Genomic DNA, 19,491 nt, shown 5'->3' with positions numbered 1-19,491 from the left:
TCCATGAATGAAGAGGGGAACCCACAAAAAGAAGTGTAAAACACTGCAAAAGGGACACCCCACCGTGATGTGGCACTACAAGGCCCAGCTCAGTACTAACGCTGCCAACAGCAGGAAGAGGGAGAGAAAGCCCCACAAAAGGCATTCACCACACCCATCAGGTAATAACTGCCCAAACTATATGCACAATATGCGGCTATCAGTAAAAGGAACATCGCCGTATCAGCACTTGATGCCGCCTGCTGAATCACCACCCATCTGACTCCAAAAACATGGCTGCCACTATTTGCAATAGGAAACCATAGGAAAATGGCTGCCGATATGTAGGGTATAAGGCTACAAGAAAATGGTGGCCCAGTGCAGCACCACATGGCTCCCAGAACACAAAAAAACAACCCCAACAGGAAGGGGGGCCCTGGCATGCACCCCCACCAGGCCCATCCGTCTTCAAAGGAACAATTGTTTGGTCGCCAGCGGCACGCTCCCCCCCCACCCCCAGTGCACCACCCCATGTAACCTAAAAAGGTATGTCCGCCCGGGGGGGGGGGGGGGGGTTGGGGCACAGGCCACAATAGACCACCAAGATGGGGGGGTGTAAACTGGGAGGGAGGGGAGCCCGGGGGTTCGATCATCCCAAGGAGGGGCCCACGTCCACCCCAAAACCCGCCAGGAGTAGAGGGTGGACAACTACTTACCACACCAGGAACAGGGTGAGCACTGCTGTCGACCAGAAGGAAACGCTGTGATAGTGACTCAGGCCAAACCAGTGCGGAGCTGGGGTCTGCACGTGCTCACTGGCCGGTCTGGGGGGACCCCAAGGATCTAGATTATCCAGTGCGTCGCCCAATCCGGCACTTGATTGTAGATTCTGACAGGAACAAAATAATAAAAAGAAAAATATTTGTCAGTACCAGAGATCCCAGCAAGGAACTAGGTCCTTACTCCTGACTAGGCAGAAATAAAACTGAATACCTATAGCAGGAAGTGGGAGTAAACCCCCAGGGACTGCCCCATAGGCGTGCTCAAGCTTTTTTCTCTGCCTAGTGTCTTACTACTGTAGGGGGCAGTATAATCCTAAGGTCATGATGATGACGAGCTGTGTCCGTCAATGAACTTAAGAGAAAAAAGTCAGATACCAGTTTCAATTACTTTCTTTTAATGGTTTAATACTGTCTGATCAGCAGTTTTCTGTCACATCATTCATGTCTGGTAAGTCACAAACCTTTCCGCTATCAAACATACGTGTTGCATCTCTACAGTCACAGATGGGTGAAAAGTAATGAGCTGAATCGTAGGGTAGCAGCTAATGGCTTGGTAATTTATCAATTGCAAATGGATTTATATTAAAGAACTTCAAAGGCATTCAAAGATTGAAATGTTGTATTTATATCACTGAAAGTGTAATCAATCCTTACATGATATTGTTTGGAGAACAGAGAGGCAGATCAGTTACAAATCTGAATGAATTGCCACTGAAAATTGTACTTGTAATTGTAAACAGCTCAAAATACAGAAGCCATTAGAGCCCATTCAGACTAGCGCGACTTGTCAGGCGACTTGTCAGCCTGACAAGTCGCGGTAGGTCGCGGTCCATTGAGTAGTACAGGACCCGTTCTAATAGGAGCGACACAAGTCGCTCCAACTTACAAAAAAGGGTCCTGTACTACTTTGGGGCGACCTGGGAGCGACTTGCATAGACTTCCATTATGTGAAGTCTCTGCAAGTCGCGGTGAACGCGACTTCACAGGTCGCCCCCCAAAGTCGGATCGCCTCAGTGTGAACCGGCTCTTAAAGTACAAAGCTGAAATGGACCTTGAAGCTGTTGGATGCAGCCGTTGCCATATTCTTATAGTGCAGCTACAAACAGGACATCGGTGAAAACAAAACTTATAGGAAGGACCTCTTAAAATGTTTCCTCTACCTCCTCAGATTAGCCTTCTGTTTGTTTGAAGTCTAAAGGACAGCTAATCTGCCTACATCAAGGATGTTCTCTCAGTAACATAATTAGCTGTTCTGAACACGCTTAATAGCTTGGTTCTCATGTTTGTTAAAGAACAGTCTCAAACAGAATTTCAGCTTTCTGTGGAATTTTAAGCATAGATGTAAGCTAACTTCCTGCACCTTTAGGCATTCTTAAAGTGGACCTTCACTTGTTAAATTGGACTTCCTCTCATCTGCCCCTCCCTTTCTTTTATGCAATAGCATATCTTTTAATCTTCCGTATGGCTCTCCTGGAATAGGGCTGAGGCAACAACCAGCCCCCACAGCCTTCTGGAGCGTCCACATCACACGCCCCAGGAGGCAGTGCTTCACTTAGAGGTGATGTTTGGCAGGAACTGGCAGACCTCCGGTATGTCTGTGTAGGCACATCATCTCACGCATAATAGGTCTGCTAGGTCCCAAGTACATGAAGGAGATCACACATGTGCAAACACACCACACACCAGGTCCCAAACACATGTTCTTAGTGCTGCACCAGGTCTTCAACTGGATGCATGACCAGATTTTTTATGCTCTTCAATGAATGACCCATTCACAGCTCATCTAGCTGTTCACAAATTCTCCTATTAAAGAGAAATTTCAGTTTTTTTTTCACATTTTTTGTCTACAAACACTGTAACTGCTGATTTTCAACAAACCAGGCATGTGCCAGTGCCTGGGGTCCAGCTCTGCCTTCCTGCAGCTAGTTCTTCCTAATGCTGTGGGTCCCCTGTGCTTTCATCCTGGATAGGAGTGCCAGTTGTGGCTGCCTGAGAAACCATAGCAAGGTCCCCACTGTATGCAAACTCATAAGCTGCATCGTGAATGGTTCTTCAGCCTCTTGAAACATGTGAAGTGTCCTGGGAAGAGGCAGGGCAAAGCACATCATCATTCCTAGGGGGGCATTGTGGAAGCAGGAGCACTACTCATTTCCCTGACCCCCCCCCCCCCCCCCAAAAAAAAAACATAAAAAAAAGAAGAAAAACTGTAAATCAGTTGAAGGCTGGGGGGGAGGCACTGACCCAGGATGACTTCACTTTTTCAGTAAACTTCTGTTTTAAGATGTATAATGTAGCTCAAGCCGCATATAGCCAAGAAGCGTAGGAATGAGAAGATTCTGAAGAGATGCTGGGCTACACATTGAAGGTTGCAGGGAGTTGCACATAAGGCAAGTTTACTTATAATGCAGGTGGGAGGAGGGAGCGAGTCTAAAAAGGATGTGTGTACTAAAAGTGCACTTATTCTTTCGTCTGTGGTTCTCAGTATTACTACAGTTATAACAACTTTTACACCCTTTTCTGAATGTTATTACTCAGTATTTTCGATAAGCCAACTAGTGACTAGTGTTTTTACATTTACTGGTCTTTACTCATGCCCAAAGAGTACTGTGGAAAGGATGCAGAGTATTTTGAGTATTAATGTGATGATAAAGGCTCAGATAAAAAAAAACCCCTAAAGAAAAAAATGAACATGTTATACTTACCTGCTCTGTGCAACGATTCCCCACTGGCGCTTCTGGCTCCTCCCCCTTGCCTAGTGGTCCCACAGAAAGTCACTTGCTTTAGGGGCACTCGTGCGTGCTCGCTCCCGAGCCTTGCTCTGTTTCCATAAAGCAGACAGTGGGACTGGGGGGTGGGGGAGGGGATGCCCCCCCTCACTGGCTGTGAATAACAGCAGCGGGAGCCAAAGGGAAATTATTCATACTTAAAAAACTGTGCATGACAACCAATCAGCTTCTAACTTTCAGAGTTTATACTAAACAAGCTGAAGATAGAAGCGGATTTGTTTCCATGCACATCTTCTCCAAATTCTGTCTACTTTAGTTTTAATAAATGTCCCCCATTGTGGTTTAGTCTGTATCCTACTGAAAGACTGGCAGACAGATTCAGACTAAATGACCGTGTGATAGGGACTTAGAGCACCCAAAAACCAAATTTTGTTTTACATGGAGTCTATTGGACTGAAATACCTGCTGGTTTCTTATATGCAGTATATAGAAAAAATATGTGCGCAACCAATTATGATATAATGGTAAATGACATTCAGTAATAAATCCTCTAAATATCAGATGGGTGAAAAAAAAATCAATAAAAAAAAACGTACTTCAGGCCACAGTGATAAAAGAAAAAGTCCAATTATTTGTGCTCTATTGGTGAAAGGGGATTCACAGACAGGTGCTTCAGCCAAGTGCCTTCCTGGCATAACAGAGGCTCCTTCCTCAGTCGATACCGCTTACGAAGAAACAAACTGTATGGCTGAAATCGCATCGCATTCGCACCAAAATTGTGTGCAACTCTTTTTTTGGTCTGGAATGGAATAGGATCACATAGGTGTTCACACCTATGCGATCCGGTTCCTGCACCATTTGACAGTTCGCACTGCGATCTGGGAACCGATCTGGGGGGTGTCATTAACCTTACATCAACACCCCCTGCAGTTGGCAGATGTCAGTGTGAACCAGTGTGTGATTCAGGTGCGATGTGGGAACCCGCACTGAATCAAAGGGTTTCCTCTGTCGCACCAGTGTGAACCGGGACTAAGTGCGATGATGCTTTTAAATAAATAATGATTTTACGTACTACACCATGAAGCCTCTTCCGTCACCGTTTATGTTTGAGAAAATTTACAGCGGCACGCTCTACATGGATCCAGCGGGATACATAGTAACAAGCGGAGCTGTAATCTTACTTAGGAGGAGCACACTTAAAGTGGCTAATGAGTGGAATATCTCTGGTGGCTGGATTTTGTTGGAGCGATTTAGATCTCTATCATTTAACATCCAATCCTTATGGTAAGAGGCAATCATTTATGTGGGGAAGGCACTTTGCTGAAGCACCAGTCTGTCAATCACCTTTCACCAATAGAGCACAAATAATTAGACTTTTTCTTTTATCACCGTGGACTAAAACACGTTTTTATTGATTTTTTTCCACCCATCTGATATTTTGAGGATTTATTACTGAATGTCGTTTAACATTATATGATAATTGGTTGCGCACTAATTTTTTCTATCTATTGGCAGTCGTGTATTCAGGCTTATATAATTTGCAGCACCGTTTATACTTTTTTTTTTTATACTTTAAAATATACGTGAAAATGTAAAGTGTAAACTTTATTCACACGGTTTGGGTAAGCACAGAATATTTAGCTACTTCTTATATCCACTGGCAGCCCAAGCGGTGTGATTCCACTGCTGCATTTTAGGTTTCTACCATTAACCCCTCCATAGATTTATGGGTGCTCCCACACACTGAGGTGTTCCTGCTCCAACTGTTGCATCTTGCATGAGAGAGAGAGAGAGAGGAGAGATATCCCCTATGTAATGGGCCTGAGATCTTAAAGGAGAAGTTCACCCACCTTTTGGAACATGTTCTCTCTGTATTTAGGGTGAAACATGTAACATGTTACAGCAGCTGCAGCCTCTTCCCTCTTCTTGTGACAGCAAGCGGGGATCTTCTCCCCGCGCCCTCCGTCACAATTTTAAAATATTGCGGCCATGCTGGGCTACGCCCAGACGGCCACGTCATCCTTTAAAGTGGACCTTTGGAGTGCAGGGTAAAGTTCCACTTTAAGGGCAAAATGTCTTTCTCCACTTCTAGGTTAAAATGGGTTCAATTTTGGAAATCCCTAAATATGTGTTTATTCTACACTATGGGCCAAACGCCAAGGAAGCGCAACATCCTCATTTGGCTTGTAATGGATGTGTCAGAACTGGGAATACACCCCACCACTGTAATTCACTGATACAAAAGCACCAATACAACACATAATTACCTTTTTCCTCTTCATTTTCCTTTTCACTTTTTGTTTCTGCAGGTATTTTTCCCATGGAGTTAGCTGATCATTGCCCTCTAGTTTGTTTTTAACCATCTGTTCAGCGCTTTCCTTGAGGCCTAGGGAAAAAATCAGAAGCCAAATGTTAGCTTGGAGCCAAATAAAATGCCAGTGCCTTCACTAACAAACACTGTCACCTACTGGCTGTAACTCTTTCTGCAAAAGAATTAGGCCACTCCTGAGTTAATGTAGTCAAGAGTCAAATAAGAGGTCTCATTTAAAGGTCAACTCTAGACAAACAGCTATACATATGAGAAGGCTTCTTTACTTAGCAAGCATTTGTCTTTCTGTTCTTACAGCTCTGAGACTTAAACAGCGCTGCAACAATGCACAGCCCTGTCTGGAATGGAAGGAGACTGGATTTATTTCGGCTGCAGTTGACCAATAAAAATAGGCAATGTTACTCTCCAAGCATGTGACTAGCCAAAAAAAAAAAGAAGCATTAGCTCCACTCTGTCACACAGCAGCACACGTGACTGGCTGCTTCTCCCAATCTGAGCTCTGCAATAGTAAAGACTTGGGAAGGTTGGTGAGGTCATTTTTCTTCCCTCTCCTCCAATCAGCATGTTCCTTGTTAGCATGTGTCAATGCAGGACACTTATTTGACCCCAGCTGCTTCCTCTCCCTTCCCCATTCAGAGTGATGCTGTACAGAGAATTATAAAAGGCTGAAACTAAGTCAAATGCAGACATTTGTACTTGATGAATATAAAATTATATTTAATATGCTTGGGAACAATACATATTTACATGTACATGGTATTGTTTATCTGCCTAGAGTTAAACCTTAAAATGCAGCCATCTTTTATAGTTTTGGAAATAGTAGGATAGATTTGAACAGCTCTACTTGTTCTGATGGCCGCTGTCAATGGGACAGAAAGAGTGAAGATCCAACAATGTGCAGCTGTAAGGTGACTGCTATTCAAGAGGTAAATTACTCTCAGGCCGGGTTCATATATGTGTGGCCACAGGTTTGTGCCTGGGGTCTAGTTTGTGTGTCTGTTCACCAGTTTAGGTGCGATTCAGGTCCAAATTATTATTTTTTTTAATTCACACCTAAACCGGGCCTAAAGACGCACAGGGCGACCTTGGACTTATGTAAACTGGCTTCATTGAGAGGGTGACCCTCTCAATCCGAATCGCATATATGTGAGCCTCGGTTTGTAGAGATTTCTGCTCACTTCCTGTTGAGACTCTGAAACAGGAAGTGAAGGGGAACTTCCCCAATGTGCTACAGACAGCAATAGATTGACAGGGGTTCTAAAACCCTTCCATACTCCATCCAAAACTAAAAATAAAAAATGATTTAGTCTCACTAACACTTTAAATACAGCCCAGGCTGGCAGTGGAAGACCGCACTTTATTAGACATTTAAATAATAATTGAAGCGCTAGGAAATCTGTAGCTTGAGCAGAAAAAACAAGCTAGGGGAATGACCTAAATGTATCAAAATGGCCTGGGGTGGGGGGGTTAGTCCAGGAGTCCTAGATTGTAGTGCACTTGTTAGGCAACGAGCTATAGAGCATAAGGCACTCCTAACACTGGAAAAGAAGTAGAGAGGAGCAGCGCCAATCTAAGTGCAGCAATGGTACAACAAATGTTTTGAAGAAAGTAATGCACTCCCTAGAAAGCGGATATCATGGGCACATCAGAAAGTAGCAGCCTTGTGGTGGACAGAGATCCGGAGGAGCAGCTGGAATGCGCAGTGTCTCGTTAATGGCGGCGCCGGTGGTTCCTGGGGTCCCAGGTCGGAAGGAGAGTCGCAGGAGGAAGTGGTCAGGCTGGTGTCCGGATTTAAAATGAGGCTGTGTCCATGCATGCATTCGGAGCATGCATGCTCCTTCGTTAGGCAATCTTTTTCCACCACAAGGCTGCTACTTTCTGATGTGCCCATGATATCCACTTTCTAGTAAGTGCATTACGTTCTTCAATAAATTTGTTGTACCATTGCTGCACTTAGATTGGCGCTGCTCCTCTCTTTCCCTTCATGTCACATTAACTGACGCATTGCATTACTTTCCTACATCTTCTAGCTGCCGCTGCCTGAGTGTTAAGGGACATACTGCAAAAGGAGACTTGGAAGAATGCAGTTTTAGCACAAAATAAAAAGCATGTTGGTCCAGTGGGTTAAAGAAAAAAAACATCAGAGCAAACAGAAAATGCAACCAAACTTTTTGTAGGACAGAACTAAAAAGTAAAACATACCACCAATCAGCTGCTTTGGGATACACCTTTAATTTTTTCATAAATGTATTTTCCTACAAGGCCCTACATGAACTTCAGCAAGTACAAAAAGTTCCAACAACCAACACCACAATAATATCATCATCAGCTCAAATATGACTGGTGGTTACCATGATTTATAATTGTAATTTGGAATGGTTTATGGGTCATTTAATAGGAATACACATTTCCTTTGCATCTGGTATCTTAAAAGAAACAATAAAAAACACTAGAACATAAATCAGAATTATTTTTGCTATGTTGCAATATCAGCTTAAATAGCCTTTGAAAAAGCCGGTGATCATGTATTTAATTGCATGATCTTTCGCAATGCCTCATTTAGCATCAGAGCTGGGAACATATAGCACCAGGCAAGGAAAATAAATTGAACTCTGATTACCTGTTTCAGACAGGGAAACTGGACAGAGCCAAGTGCTATATTTAGTGTTAATGAACCAATTCTTGTAAGTAACTATAGTCCTTTTAGCCAAAACAAGGTAACGGGTCTTGAGAGTAACCATACACCTTTATGTACTGGATTATAATGACTGCTACATAGCTCAGTAATTCAAACTGAGCAAATGATGAAGAGACACACACTTCATTCAAAACTAACAGAAGATGCATTCACTGGCTATTCTGTAAATTCCTAACCAGGCACCACCACCCTCCATCTCATTAACATCTATACTGACATTTTAAAGTAGATGCAAACCCAACTGAATACTATTTCAGTCTGATAATGCAGTGTATATTAAATGACTGCCAATATAAAAAAAAAAAACGGAATTTTTGTAAAATCTTACCTGTAAAATTCCTTTCTCTGAGTCCTCCGACAGTCGCCGCCTCTTCATATTCGTCACATATGGGGGTATTAGACTTTGCTCCGAAGGAGTAGCTAGGCAACAGAATATGTTAACATTAAAGCTTTTAACATATCCCACCCTCAAGGGGTGGTCCCCTCAGTCAATACCCTCCTACTTCCTGCAACCATATCTCAGTTTCAGTGGAATAGCAGTAGAGTATACAACCAAACCCCAAAAGAGGGGCGGGGGCGGCGACTGTTGGAGGACTCAGAGAAAGGAATTTTACAGGTAAGATTTTACAAAAATTCCGTTTTCTCTTACGTCCTCCGACAGTCGCCGCCTCTTCATATTCGTCACATATGGGGACGTCCCAAAGCAGTGCAAACATGAGGGGTGGGAAACGCATCCGCGCCGAAAGGCAACGCAGTCTCCGCATCAAAGAAAGGAACCTTACCAAAGGAAGGAAACCAGCTGGGCTACAGGAAAAAATAATTGCTCACCAGGAGCAACAACCCAGGAAAAGACAAAAAACCAGGGGATAAAAAACTTATCCCAACAGCCAGAGGTCCCCAACAAGGGACCCTAGGGAATTGCCGCACTAAGAACCTTGCGGCCAAAGGAAGCATCCGCCGATGCCTGAACATCTACTTTGTAGAATTTTGTGAAAGTGTGTACCGTCGACCAGGTCGCCGCCTTACACACCTGGGCTACAGAAGCCCCATGACGACAGGCCCAAGACGTACTCAGAGATCTAGTCGAGTGCGCCTTCACAGGCACAGGGGGAACCTTCCCCTGCAAAGCATAGGCCTGTGCAATGGTCTGCCTGATCCATTTGGCGATGGTAGAGGCCGACGCCGCCATGCCCTTCCGAGGACCCTCTGGAAGAACAAACAAGGAATCCGTCTTTCGAAAAGACTCAGTCGATTTAAGGTAAACCCTTATCGCCCGAACAACATCCAAAGAATGTAGTCTCACCTCTTTCGGATGTTTAGGCTTCGAGCACAGCGAAGGCAAGACAATATCCTCATTAAGATGGAATTCCGAAACTCGGAAGAGAAGGATTAGGTCGCAAGACCACCTTATCCAAATGAACAACCAGATACGGAGACTTGCAGGGCAAAGCCGCCAGCTCCGACACTCTGCGAGCCGAAGTGATCGCAACCAAAAGGCGACCTTTTTGGACAACATAGACAACGAGATCTCCCTGATCTGTTCAAAAGGAGCACGTTGTAACACAGATAAAACGAGATTCAAGTCCCAAGGGGGCAGAGGATCCCTCCTAGGAGGAACCAGATGCCGCACTCCCTGAACAAAAGTGCCAACCAAGGAGTTGGAAGCCACGGGACGTTGAAACAGAACGGCCAGCGCAGACACCTGACCCTTTATCGTAGCCAGCGCCAAACGCTGATCGACACCTGTTTGAAGGAAGGACAGCACTCGGGAAACCGAGTACGTGCGGGGTGAAAACCCCCTGGACTCACACCAGGCAAAATAGGCCTTCCAAGTACGGTAGTAAACCTTCCCCGAGGAAGACTTCCTCGCGTTGATCAAGGTATGAACGACCTCCGGGGAGAGACCCTTCTCCTTCAGGACCTCGGTCTCAACAGCCAGGCCGTCAAAGCCAGCGACTGTAAAGCAGGATGGTATATCGGCCCTTGAGACAGGAGATCGTCTCGAAGAGGTAGACGCCACGGGGCGTCGACCGCCAGATTCACAAGGTCTGCGTACCAGGACCGGCGAGGCCAGTCCGGCGCCACAAGAATCACCGTGCTGCGTTCCGATTGTAACCTGCGAAGGAACCTGGACAGCAACTGAATCGGTGGAAACGCGTACATCACAGCTTGTACTGATGCCACGGGGCCACTAATGCGTCCGACGCGTCTGCCCGAGGGTCGCGCGTCCTTGCCACGAACCTACTCACCTTGTTGACGAGACGCGAACAGGTCCACATCTGGAAGACCCCACTTCGCGCACAACATCTGGAAGACAGCCGGGTGGAGAGACCATTCCCCCTGATCCAGGGTCTGGCGACTCAGATAGTCCGCCTGCCAGTTCTCCACCCCCGGAATGTGCACCGCCGTTATCGTCGGGACATGAGTCTCGGCCCAAGTCAGAATGTCGGCCACTTCTCGAGCCGCTCGGGCACTCCTGGTGCCCCCTTGGTGGTTGATGTAGGCCACCGCCGTGGCATTGTCCGTCTGCACCCGAACCGGGCAGCCCTGCAGCCGGTCCGTCCAGCGATGAAGACAGAGATTTATCGCACGCAATTCTAGAATGTTGATCGGAAGGGAGGACTCCCCCTCCGACCAAGTTCCCTGGGCGGACAGAACGCCCAGAACACCACCCCAGCCCGACAGGCTGGCATCCGCGGTGATCACCGTCCACGAGATAGGACGAAACGACTTGCCCCCGGACACCATCGGGGACTGGAGCCACCACAGAAGGTCTCTTCTGGTGCAATGACTCAACGAGATTTGAAGATCCAGAGATTGAGGTCGCCCGTCCCACATGGACAGGATCTCCGCTTGGAGACCCCGCGTGTGAAACTGGGCGAAGGGAATCGCCTCGAAGGCCGAGACCATCAATCCCAGACATCTCATGCACGTCCGCAGAGACGAGAGCGGAACGTCCCGGAGGGACCTGACTTCCTCCTGGAGAGTCCTGAGTTTGTCCTCCGGCAGGAAGACCTTCGCCTGCACCGAGTCCAGGATCATTCCCAGGTAGGGAAGACGAACCGACGGACTCAGTGTCGACTTTGGAAAATTTATCGTCCAACCAAACTCCTGCAGAGTTTGTATCGTGACAGACAGGTCCTCCTCCAGACCCTGGCTGGTCGCAGACCGAACCAGAATGTCGTCCAGATACCCCAGGACAGAAATGCCCTGGGCCCTCAATAATGCCAGAACCGGTGCAAGCACCTTGGTGAAAACCCGCGGAGCCGAGGCGAGGCCAAAAGGCAACGCCACGAACTGGTAGTGATCCTCCGCAATGGCGAATCGAAGGTACCTCTGGTGACCCTCGAAAATGGGGATGTGAAGATACGCATCCTTCAAATCGATGGAGGCCATGAATTCCCCCGGAACCAGGGCAGCCACCACCGACCGCAGGGATTCCATGCGGAACTTGCGAACCCGCACAGAGCGGTTCAGAGCCTTCAAGTCCAGAATTGGACGAACCTTGCCCTCCTTCCTGGGCACGGTGAACAGATTGGAATAAAACCCCCGAAATCTGTCCCGATGAGACACCGGAACCACCACTCCCTGAGCCCTCAGGTCCCGCACCGCCAGGTGCAGGTCCCGTAAACAACTGAAGATTTGAGGGAAAAAATCTGCTCTCCGGCCGAGAGAGAAACTCGATCCTGTAACCAGATCGAACGATCTCCTGAACCTATCTGTCCCGCACACGGGCCAACCAGGGTTGAAGAAAACCGAGCAAGCGTCCCCCCACCCCAAAACTGGGTGAGGGCGCCCCTTCAGGCCGCACTGTTATGGGCTGCGGATCGGGACTGACCGGACTTATGTTTCCCAGACCAGGGCTTCTTTTGAGAGCCTTGACCTATGAACGGTTTGCCCTTGTAGTGCGACCGAAAGGCACGAAAGGACCCCTGAGGGGGCCGAAAAGTAGCATGCTTCTTCCCAGAAGCCCCTTTAGCCTTGGGGAAATGGGGCAAGAGAGTGCTCTTACCTCCGGTGATCCCCTTAATCAACACATCCAAGGACTCCCCAAAAAGGCGAGACCCATCAAAAGGCAGATTGGCTAAGGTCTTACGTGAAGATTGGTCCACCGACCAACATTTCAACCAAACAAGGCGGCGAGACAACACCGCCACGCTGTGCACACGTGCAGCCAACGGGACTAAGTCCAAGTCCGCATCACACAGATACATGACACCCTGGTGGATTTGATCCACCATATCCAGGGTCGCCGGCGAGGCCGAATCGGCCACTAGGACGCGCCTAAGCATCTGCGTCCAACTTGCGACAGCCTGGGCCGCCATGAGAGAGGCAAACAGAGCCTTAAGCATAGAACCAGTAATAGAGTAAGTATGACGGGCAAGAGACTCCAATCTCCTATCCGTGGCATCACGGAACACGGGGGAATCCTTTGCAGGAATCGCAGTAGATTTGTTTAAAACCGCAATTGCGTGATCCACCGGGGGTGGCACACACCACCGTTCATCAGTGGAAGGTGAGAAAGGATAACGCAGCTTGAACCTACTTGGCACAGCAAAAGGTTTGCGTAGATTGCGCCATTGTTCCTTAACAGCGCGCTGAAAATCATCATTGCAGGGAAAAACCTGCGGCGTCCTGCGTTTTCTCTGCGTCCCATAAGCCGCCAAGGCAGCTGGGGGACACACTTCATCCTGCAAACGCAGCGTTTGTTTTATGGAAGCAATCAATTCATCCATGATTGCAAGCTCTTCAGGCGAGCCAGGGGGAGAATTATCAACCCCTTCAACTTCAGCCTCCACCTCGGACCCCACTAGATCCAGGGAGGAGCGGGACCCCGATAAGGAGACTCCCGCCATAACAGCCCCATCACCTTCACCCTCAGAATCAGAGGAAAGAGAAACTCTGGGTCTCTTGGTAGACTGAGCAGCCACCAGCATCTGCACCTGAGCAGCAAGGCCAGCCACAATAGTGGCTAAATCCCCCCCTGGGGGGGAAACAGCGGTCCCCTGGCTATCCACCAAGGCGGTAGGAAATTTGCCCTCCTGAGAATCCATTGCCCCAATATCAAAATGCCAGATAATAAAGGGTTAACTGCCCCTTTAACAAGAGCGGCGAGCGCAGCCCACCGCACCACACACAAGCACAATGAGACCCCCACAGGGACAATAAAACTGACACAGGCAATGGATAAGAAGGATATAACCTGAGGAGACCCTCGCCGCTGCTGCTGCCTCGATCGGTGTACCCAGGATAAGAAGAAGTGAGGTGACCAGGGCGCTCTATTAAAGCCTATGGGAGGCTACAAGAAAATGGCCGCCATGCATGTAGAACATGCGGCCGGAGCGAGTGTAGGCAAAATGGCGCCGTTTGGCGCCGAAACCGCCGCTCCATATTACAGTAATGCACACATTTAGCCATATATAAAAAAACATGGTAGATTGCCGCAGCGATCGCTGTATAGTGCCCAAACATGCCACAAAACATGCCCCACAGCACACAGCTTCTCACACTGACAAAGCTGACACACATAGTGTCACACAGCTCCCCCCCCCTTGCAGCCCACAGCATGCAGCCGAGTGATAGGGAGACAAACAGTGTGAACAGAGGCAGGTTACACAGTCCCAGACTGACACCCCCCCCAGACAGACAGGTCCCCACATAGATACACTTACCTCATAATGGCGTGGGGGTCCCGCACAGGCGAACAAGCCGCTGCACATGAGGCAGGGAGAGTCGCATACAAGACGCACAAAATGGGGGTTAAGAAACCGCACAGCGTCCAGTGAGGTAGCCACCTCACCAATCATCCCTGCACCGAACAGGGATGGGTCGTTCACTGTGCCAGGAGCGTTACCTGGCTGAACGCTCGATGGCAGGCTGGGAAGCCACTGACCCACGACCTGCGACCAGGGGGATCAGCCCGAGACCCAGCCCGCATGATCCTCTTCATCCGAAGAACTAACTAATGCTGACAAAAAGAACAGCTAAGTAAAGGTAGAGAGAAAACTCAAACAAAAATTCAAAAAAGAAGAAAGAGTCTGGGGCACAAAGCCCCAGCACAGAGAGAGCCAGCCACTCCTGACAAGCTAGACATTGAAACTGAGATATGGTTGCAGGAAGTAGGAGGGTATTGACTGAGGGGACCACCCCTTGAGGGTGGGATATGTTAAAAGCTTTAATGTTAACATATTCTGTTGCCTAGCTACTCCTTCGGAGCAAAGTCTAATACCCCCATATGTGACGAATATGAAGAGGCGGCGACTGTCGGAGGACGTAAGAGAAAACCAGTTTTCACCTTTTTTCCATTTTTGGTTGTTTCTCAATGCTAATTGATCTCCTTCATGTCTACATATTGTATATGCATCCCTGCAATGGCTGCATGGCATGTCCCAAGGCAGGTTTCCCACTGGTGACAACAGTGGGGTATACCTGCATGAGTGTTGAAGTGGCCACTAGTCTACACTGGAAGCCCAAGATAGGATGATTAATGCAGGAGGACAACTGGGAGACAGGCACAAAATGTTGTCGCCCTTTAAAAAAAGAGCCTGCACAGGGAATCTCATGTCATGACATATTTACCAGGTATTAGGTGATGGCCCCCACTCTATTGTTGGTTGCTAGGATGCTGGCACCTAGGTCACAAAGCATGATTGGCTGCAAGGAGGCCAGATGGCACAGTATCATTAATTGTTATGTTCCAGGTGGCCCCTGTTAGACCCTCAACATGCACTCCACTATGAACAGTTAAGCTAGCCATTAGCGGTTCTTTTTTTCCAAACAGCCAACAGATTCCTCCATCCACACCCTTCAGGACATTGCATCCTATTGACCCAGCAAAATTTCGGTCAGGGTATGGCCAACTTCAGGCCCCAGAGCCGTGCCATTCTGTGCCTACAGTACATGACCATTTTCTTAAACGGCTGCCTCAAGTTGTCTTGTGGGCAGCAAAATCCTGACAGGGGTGAACTCATGACTGTTCAGGAGGAGCTAGGAAGTTAGACTTAATGCACTTCACATTAAAGCACAGTTATTCCTTAAGGCTCCATGCACACTAGAGGCTAAAAAAAAAAAAACAACAAATGGCAGTAAAACGCTGGATGAAAAATGCCTATAATCACGTTTTTGTGCCAGCTTTTAGCAGCAGTTAGGAGCTTTCAGCTTTTTTTCTGCTGGCAAATCGTTGCAAAAAAAAAAAAAAAAAGTTTTCCTGCTCCTAGAAGCTGAACCATCAAAAACGCTTGTAGACTAAATAGTGTGCATGGACACATAGGATAACACTATTTGCATTTTGTTTAAGTTAGTGTGCATGGAGCCTTAAGTGTTTTTTCCACCATTAAAAACTGAATTGGGTTGGGTTATCCTACAGATATGATGTAAATACTGCCAAGAGCATATCTTCTTCAATAGCTACCTTTTATGGTGAGCTGCCTATAAGGATGCTGTTGTGGTCTTGTGACTAACTAGCCTTCTGCACGAGCACATCCAAAATACGCTAGCAGCAATCCAGAAAATGTGCAAGGGGATCAAAGGACACACTTTCCTTTTATCTCTACAAACATCAATTAAAAATAACTTCTATTGTAGTATTTTAATCACTTGACCTCCAGGAGGTTTACCAGCCTTTATAACAAGGCCACTTTTTGCGATACGGCACTGCGTTATTTTAACTGACAATTGCGTGGTCATGCAAAGCTGTACACAAATAAAATATATGTAATTTTTTTCCCAAAAAGTAGAGCTTTCCTTTCCTTTATTCAGAAGTTTAGGCCAATACGTATTCTGCTACATATTTTCAGTAAAAAAAAAACCAAAAAAAAAACCCCAATAGGCGTATATTGATAGGTTTACGCGAATGTTATAGCGTCTACAAATTATGAGCTATATACAGGAATTTTTATTTATTTTTCCACTAGTAATAGCGGCGATCAAAGACTTAAAGCGAGACTGCAATACGGAACCAGTGGTAGTAATACAGTGCTAAAAATATGCACTATCACTGTACTAATGACACAAGCTGGGAAATGGTTAAACATCTAGGGAGATAAAAGGGTTTAATGTGTGCCTAGCCAGTGTTTGTGTGCTGCTTTTACTAGGGGAAGGGATGGATTTGAGTCCCTGCTTTGCCGAAACACAAAATCTATCCCACCTGTCAGAACGGAACTCTGCCTTGTTTACATAAGCAGAACTCAGTTTCGAGTCTCTGCCAGAAAATCAGTGGGTGCCAGTGGGCATAGAGTGCCCGGCATCAGCAGATCAGCTTCTGCTGTGAATAATCAGAGCAAAGCAGCACACGCCTCCTGTAGGCGGAACTGCAGGATCAGGCACACAGCTGCTGTCCTGTAGCAGTAAATCTGCTATAGAGCGGTCAGCAAGTGGTTAATCTGGAGTCAGCTTTGCAAAAGGAAGTGGACTGTTTTTGTGCACAAGTGGATTAAATCAGGCACCATGTATTCTACCGATTCTAGAAATATGTGCTTCTGTTATCTTTTTGGTCATCTGCAAGGAGGGCGTTCTTCCCACTGGTCACCAATGTAAGGTACATTCTTCCTACTAATTACCAATGCTGGGGCTCCTTTACCACTGATCACTAGAGTAAGAGGGCATTTTTCCTACTGCCCACCAGTGTATGAGATTTCATTGACCATCAATGTAAAAATGGCCCTTTAAATGACCAACAGTGTAAGGAGGCACTTATCCAATGATTTTCAATACAAGCAATCACTCCATTTACCACCGGGGAACTTAACGATCTTCATTTTTATATAATTCTTCCTAGACACTCCTCTGTTAAAAGGGAGCAGTTACTGTCATTGATTTACTAAAACTTGACAGTTCAAAATCTGGTGCAGCTGTGCATGGTAGCCAATCATGTTAATGTATTACAACAAGCCATGCCAATATGAAGGTATCAAGGGCTGAGCATTACGTTAAATTCAAGGAAATGTTTTTTCTTTAATATTGCAATAGGGGAACTTCTTCTGTAACTGAAAATCCAGAACCTCTTATGTGCCTTGTCCCCGGATTCATCTTTCAACAGACTGACAACAATTCAGCCAAATGGATTCCACCCATTACTTCAAATCAAGGGAGACTTAATAGCATGTTTGCAGAATATGTAAACTGAACAGTTTTCAATGTATTTGCTCAGTGTTATCATATTACTTGGATTTTTTTCATTTTACATTTAGCAGCCGATGCACAGTGACAGATCAAAGTACTCGAGGGGACCTTTTCCCCCCCCCACTGGGAGGTATAATTACCAGACCATGACTTAAATCCCCGTCCTTTTATCTGTGCACTAGGAAAAAAGTGATTAAATTAGCATTTCCTGCACTGTCAACAGTGGGGAAAGGTTTGATCGCAGGCAAGACGCAATGCAAAGAACAAAATAATACAGCTTTGCTTCTCTTGTAGAATTTCACAAAGCACATCTCTCCCCGGACAATAAAGCAACTGAAAAGTCTAATAGATTTTAAATATGTACTGCATGTTAAAATAACTAGCTAGATGATCTACACATTCTGTTCAGGGAAATTAAAGCTAAAACCACTTGTACAAAAAAATGTAATTTCCAGTACACATGGGATCCCTCCATGTGGAGACAAACATTTCCCTGTACCATAACTCCTGGGCTTTATCAGAAGAGGCAACTAAAAGGTTTTACATGTAGCAATACCTGCTGGTCACATCTGACACTTTGTCAGGCCTCATTCTAGAAGTAATCTAGTGAATGGAGGCATGGGGATATCACTTTTAATGGGGCTGACCCAAGTCAAAGTGGGAGGGTGAGGGGTAAAATTTTGTTGGAAATTCACCCTAAAATATCGATATACTTGGACCATTAAAAATGAACGCGAAACTCTGTCCAGATTGTGCACACTAAAGTATTTACATATTCTACACAAGTAGTAAAAGGACTTTATAAGTCTCAGTTATATCTGTATCAATGTGAAAAAATTCATTTTCAAATTTCACAATATGGGGTAAAGGGTTATTCTATGAGAACAGAATACTGCCAGTAAAATGTTTGGTATCGCAGTGCAGTACACATGGTAAGGCTTTACTGTGTCTTGTGGTGCATTGAAACTACACTGCCTTAGTGCAACAGGTTACCTTTCAAAATGAATAGCACCACAACGTACTGCTGCAGAAAATACGGTTTTGGCCGATACACTAAGCTACAAACAGAACTAAAAAAGTGACCTTCACACAAGATAAAGTTGTGTGTTACAGTTTGGAAGGAAGAGGAGAAAGTCGCAAGGACCTGCATACCTTGAAGTACCAGAGTCTTCACAGGGTGGGGTGGGGGAAGCAAGCATTAGAATTGGAGGGGCTCAGCTATCAAGATAACCTACTACTGTTCTCTGAATGGGATTCACAATGAAGTGATATTAAACCCTCATTCTATTTTTTTTTTTTTTTTTAAGAACTTTAAGAAGCCGATTAAGTTACTTACCGAGGGGGCGTGGCCGGCTACTGATGTGAGAGCAGCGCGGTCCCGGAGCTCTCTCCTGCTTGCCCTGATCCTTCAGTGATCCTGTGGAACCCCGAGCCGCTACTCACCTGATTCCGACGCCCGTGTACTCCTGATCCCTCGGTGCATCAGCGGAGATGGTGAAGATCGGTCCCCCTGGTCCGGAGGCGCCTGGATCCCGGCCCTCGGCCTCCCTCCTCGAGCGGTCCCAAGATGGCGCCGGCCCGCCACGGAGCTCGAGCCAGCCAGCTGCTGCTGCACGATCCTCGCAGCCATCCGCCTCTCTCTCCCACGGTGGTGGTTCGGAGCCTGACGACTCTTCTTCCCTGCATCGGCTTGAGACTGTGAGTGACCTTCTTCTTTCCTCCCCCCTGGACCCCACTGCTGAGGCAGGGGTGGGGGTAGATAGGCCTGAGCCATCCCTTGCTGCCATCATGGATGCCATCCGCCACTGTCAGGCCTCTCTCACTACTCAAATTGAGTCTGTGAGGATGGAGATGTCA

General features: G+C 46.7%; 1 protein-coding gene across 1 annotated transcript in view; it reads right to left on the bottom strand.

Annotated features, from left to right (window-relative positions):
• ESF1 (ESF1 nucleolar pre-rRNA processing protein homolog) overlaps positions 1-19,491 on the bottom strand; it is a 128,575-nt gene that overhangs the window by 37,213 nt on the left and 71,871 nt on the right. Inside the window, exon 10 of the mRNA XM_082252471.1 lies at positions 5,755-5,873. Coding sequence (XP_082108597.1) covers positions 5,755-5,873 — 119 coding nt within the window. The remainder of the gene's footprint in view (positions 1-5,754; positions 5,874-19,491) is intronic.

The sequence above is a fragment of the Pelophylax lessonae genome (assembly GCF_965119305.1).
Source record: "Pelophylax lessonae genome assembly, chromosome: 3".
NCBI classification, from domain to species: Eukaryota; Metazoa; Chordata; class Amphibia; order Anura; family Ranidae; genus Pelophylax; species Pelophylax lessonae.
Note: the sequence above shows the minus strand (reverse complement) of the source record. Positions and strands in the feature narration are given on the sequence as shown.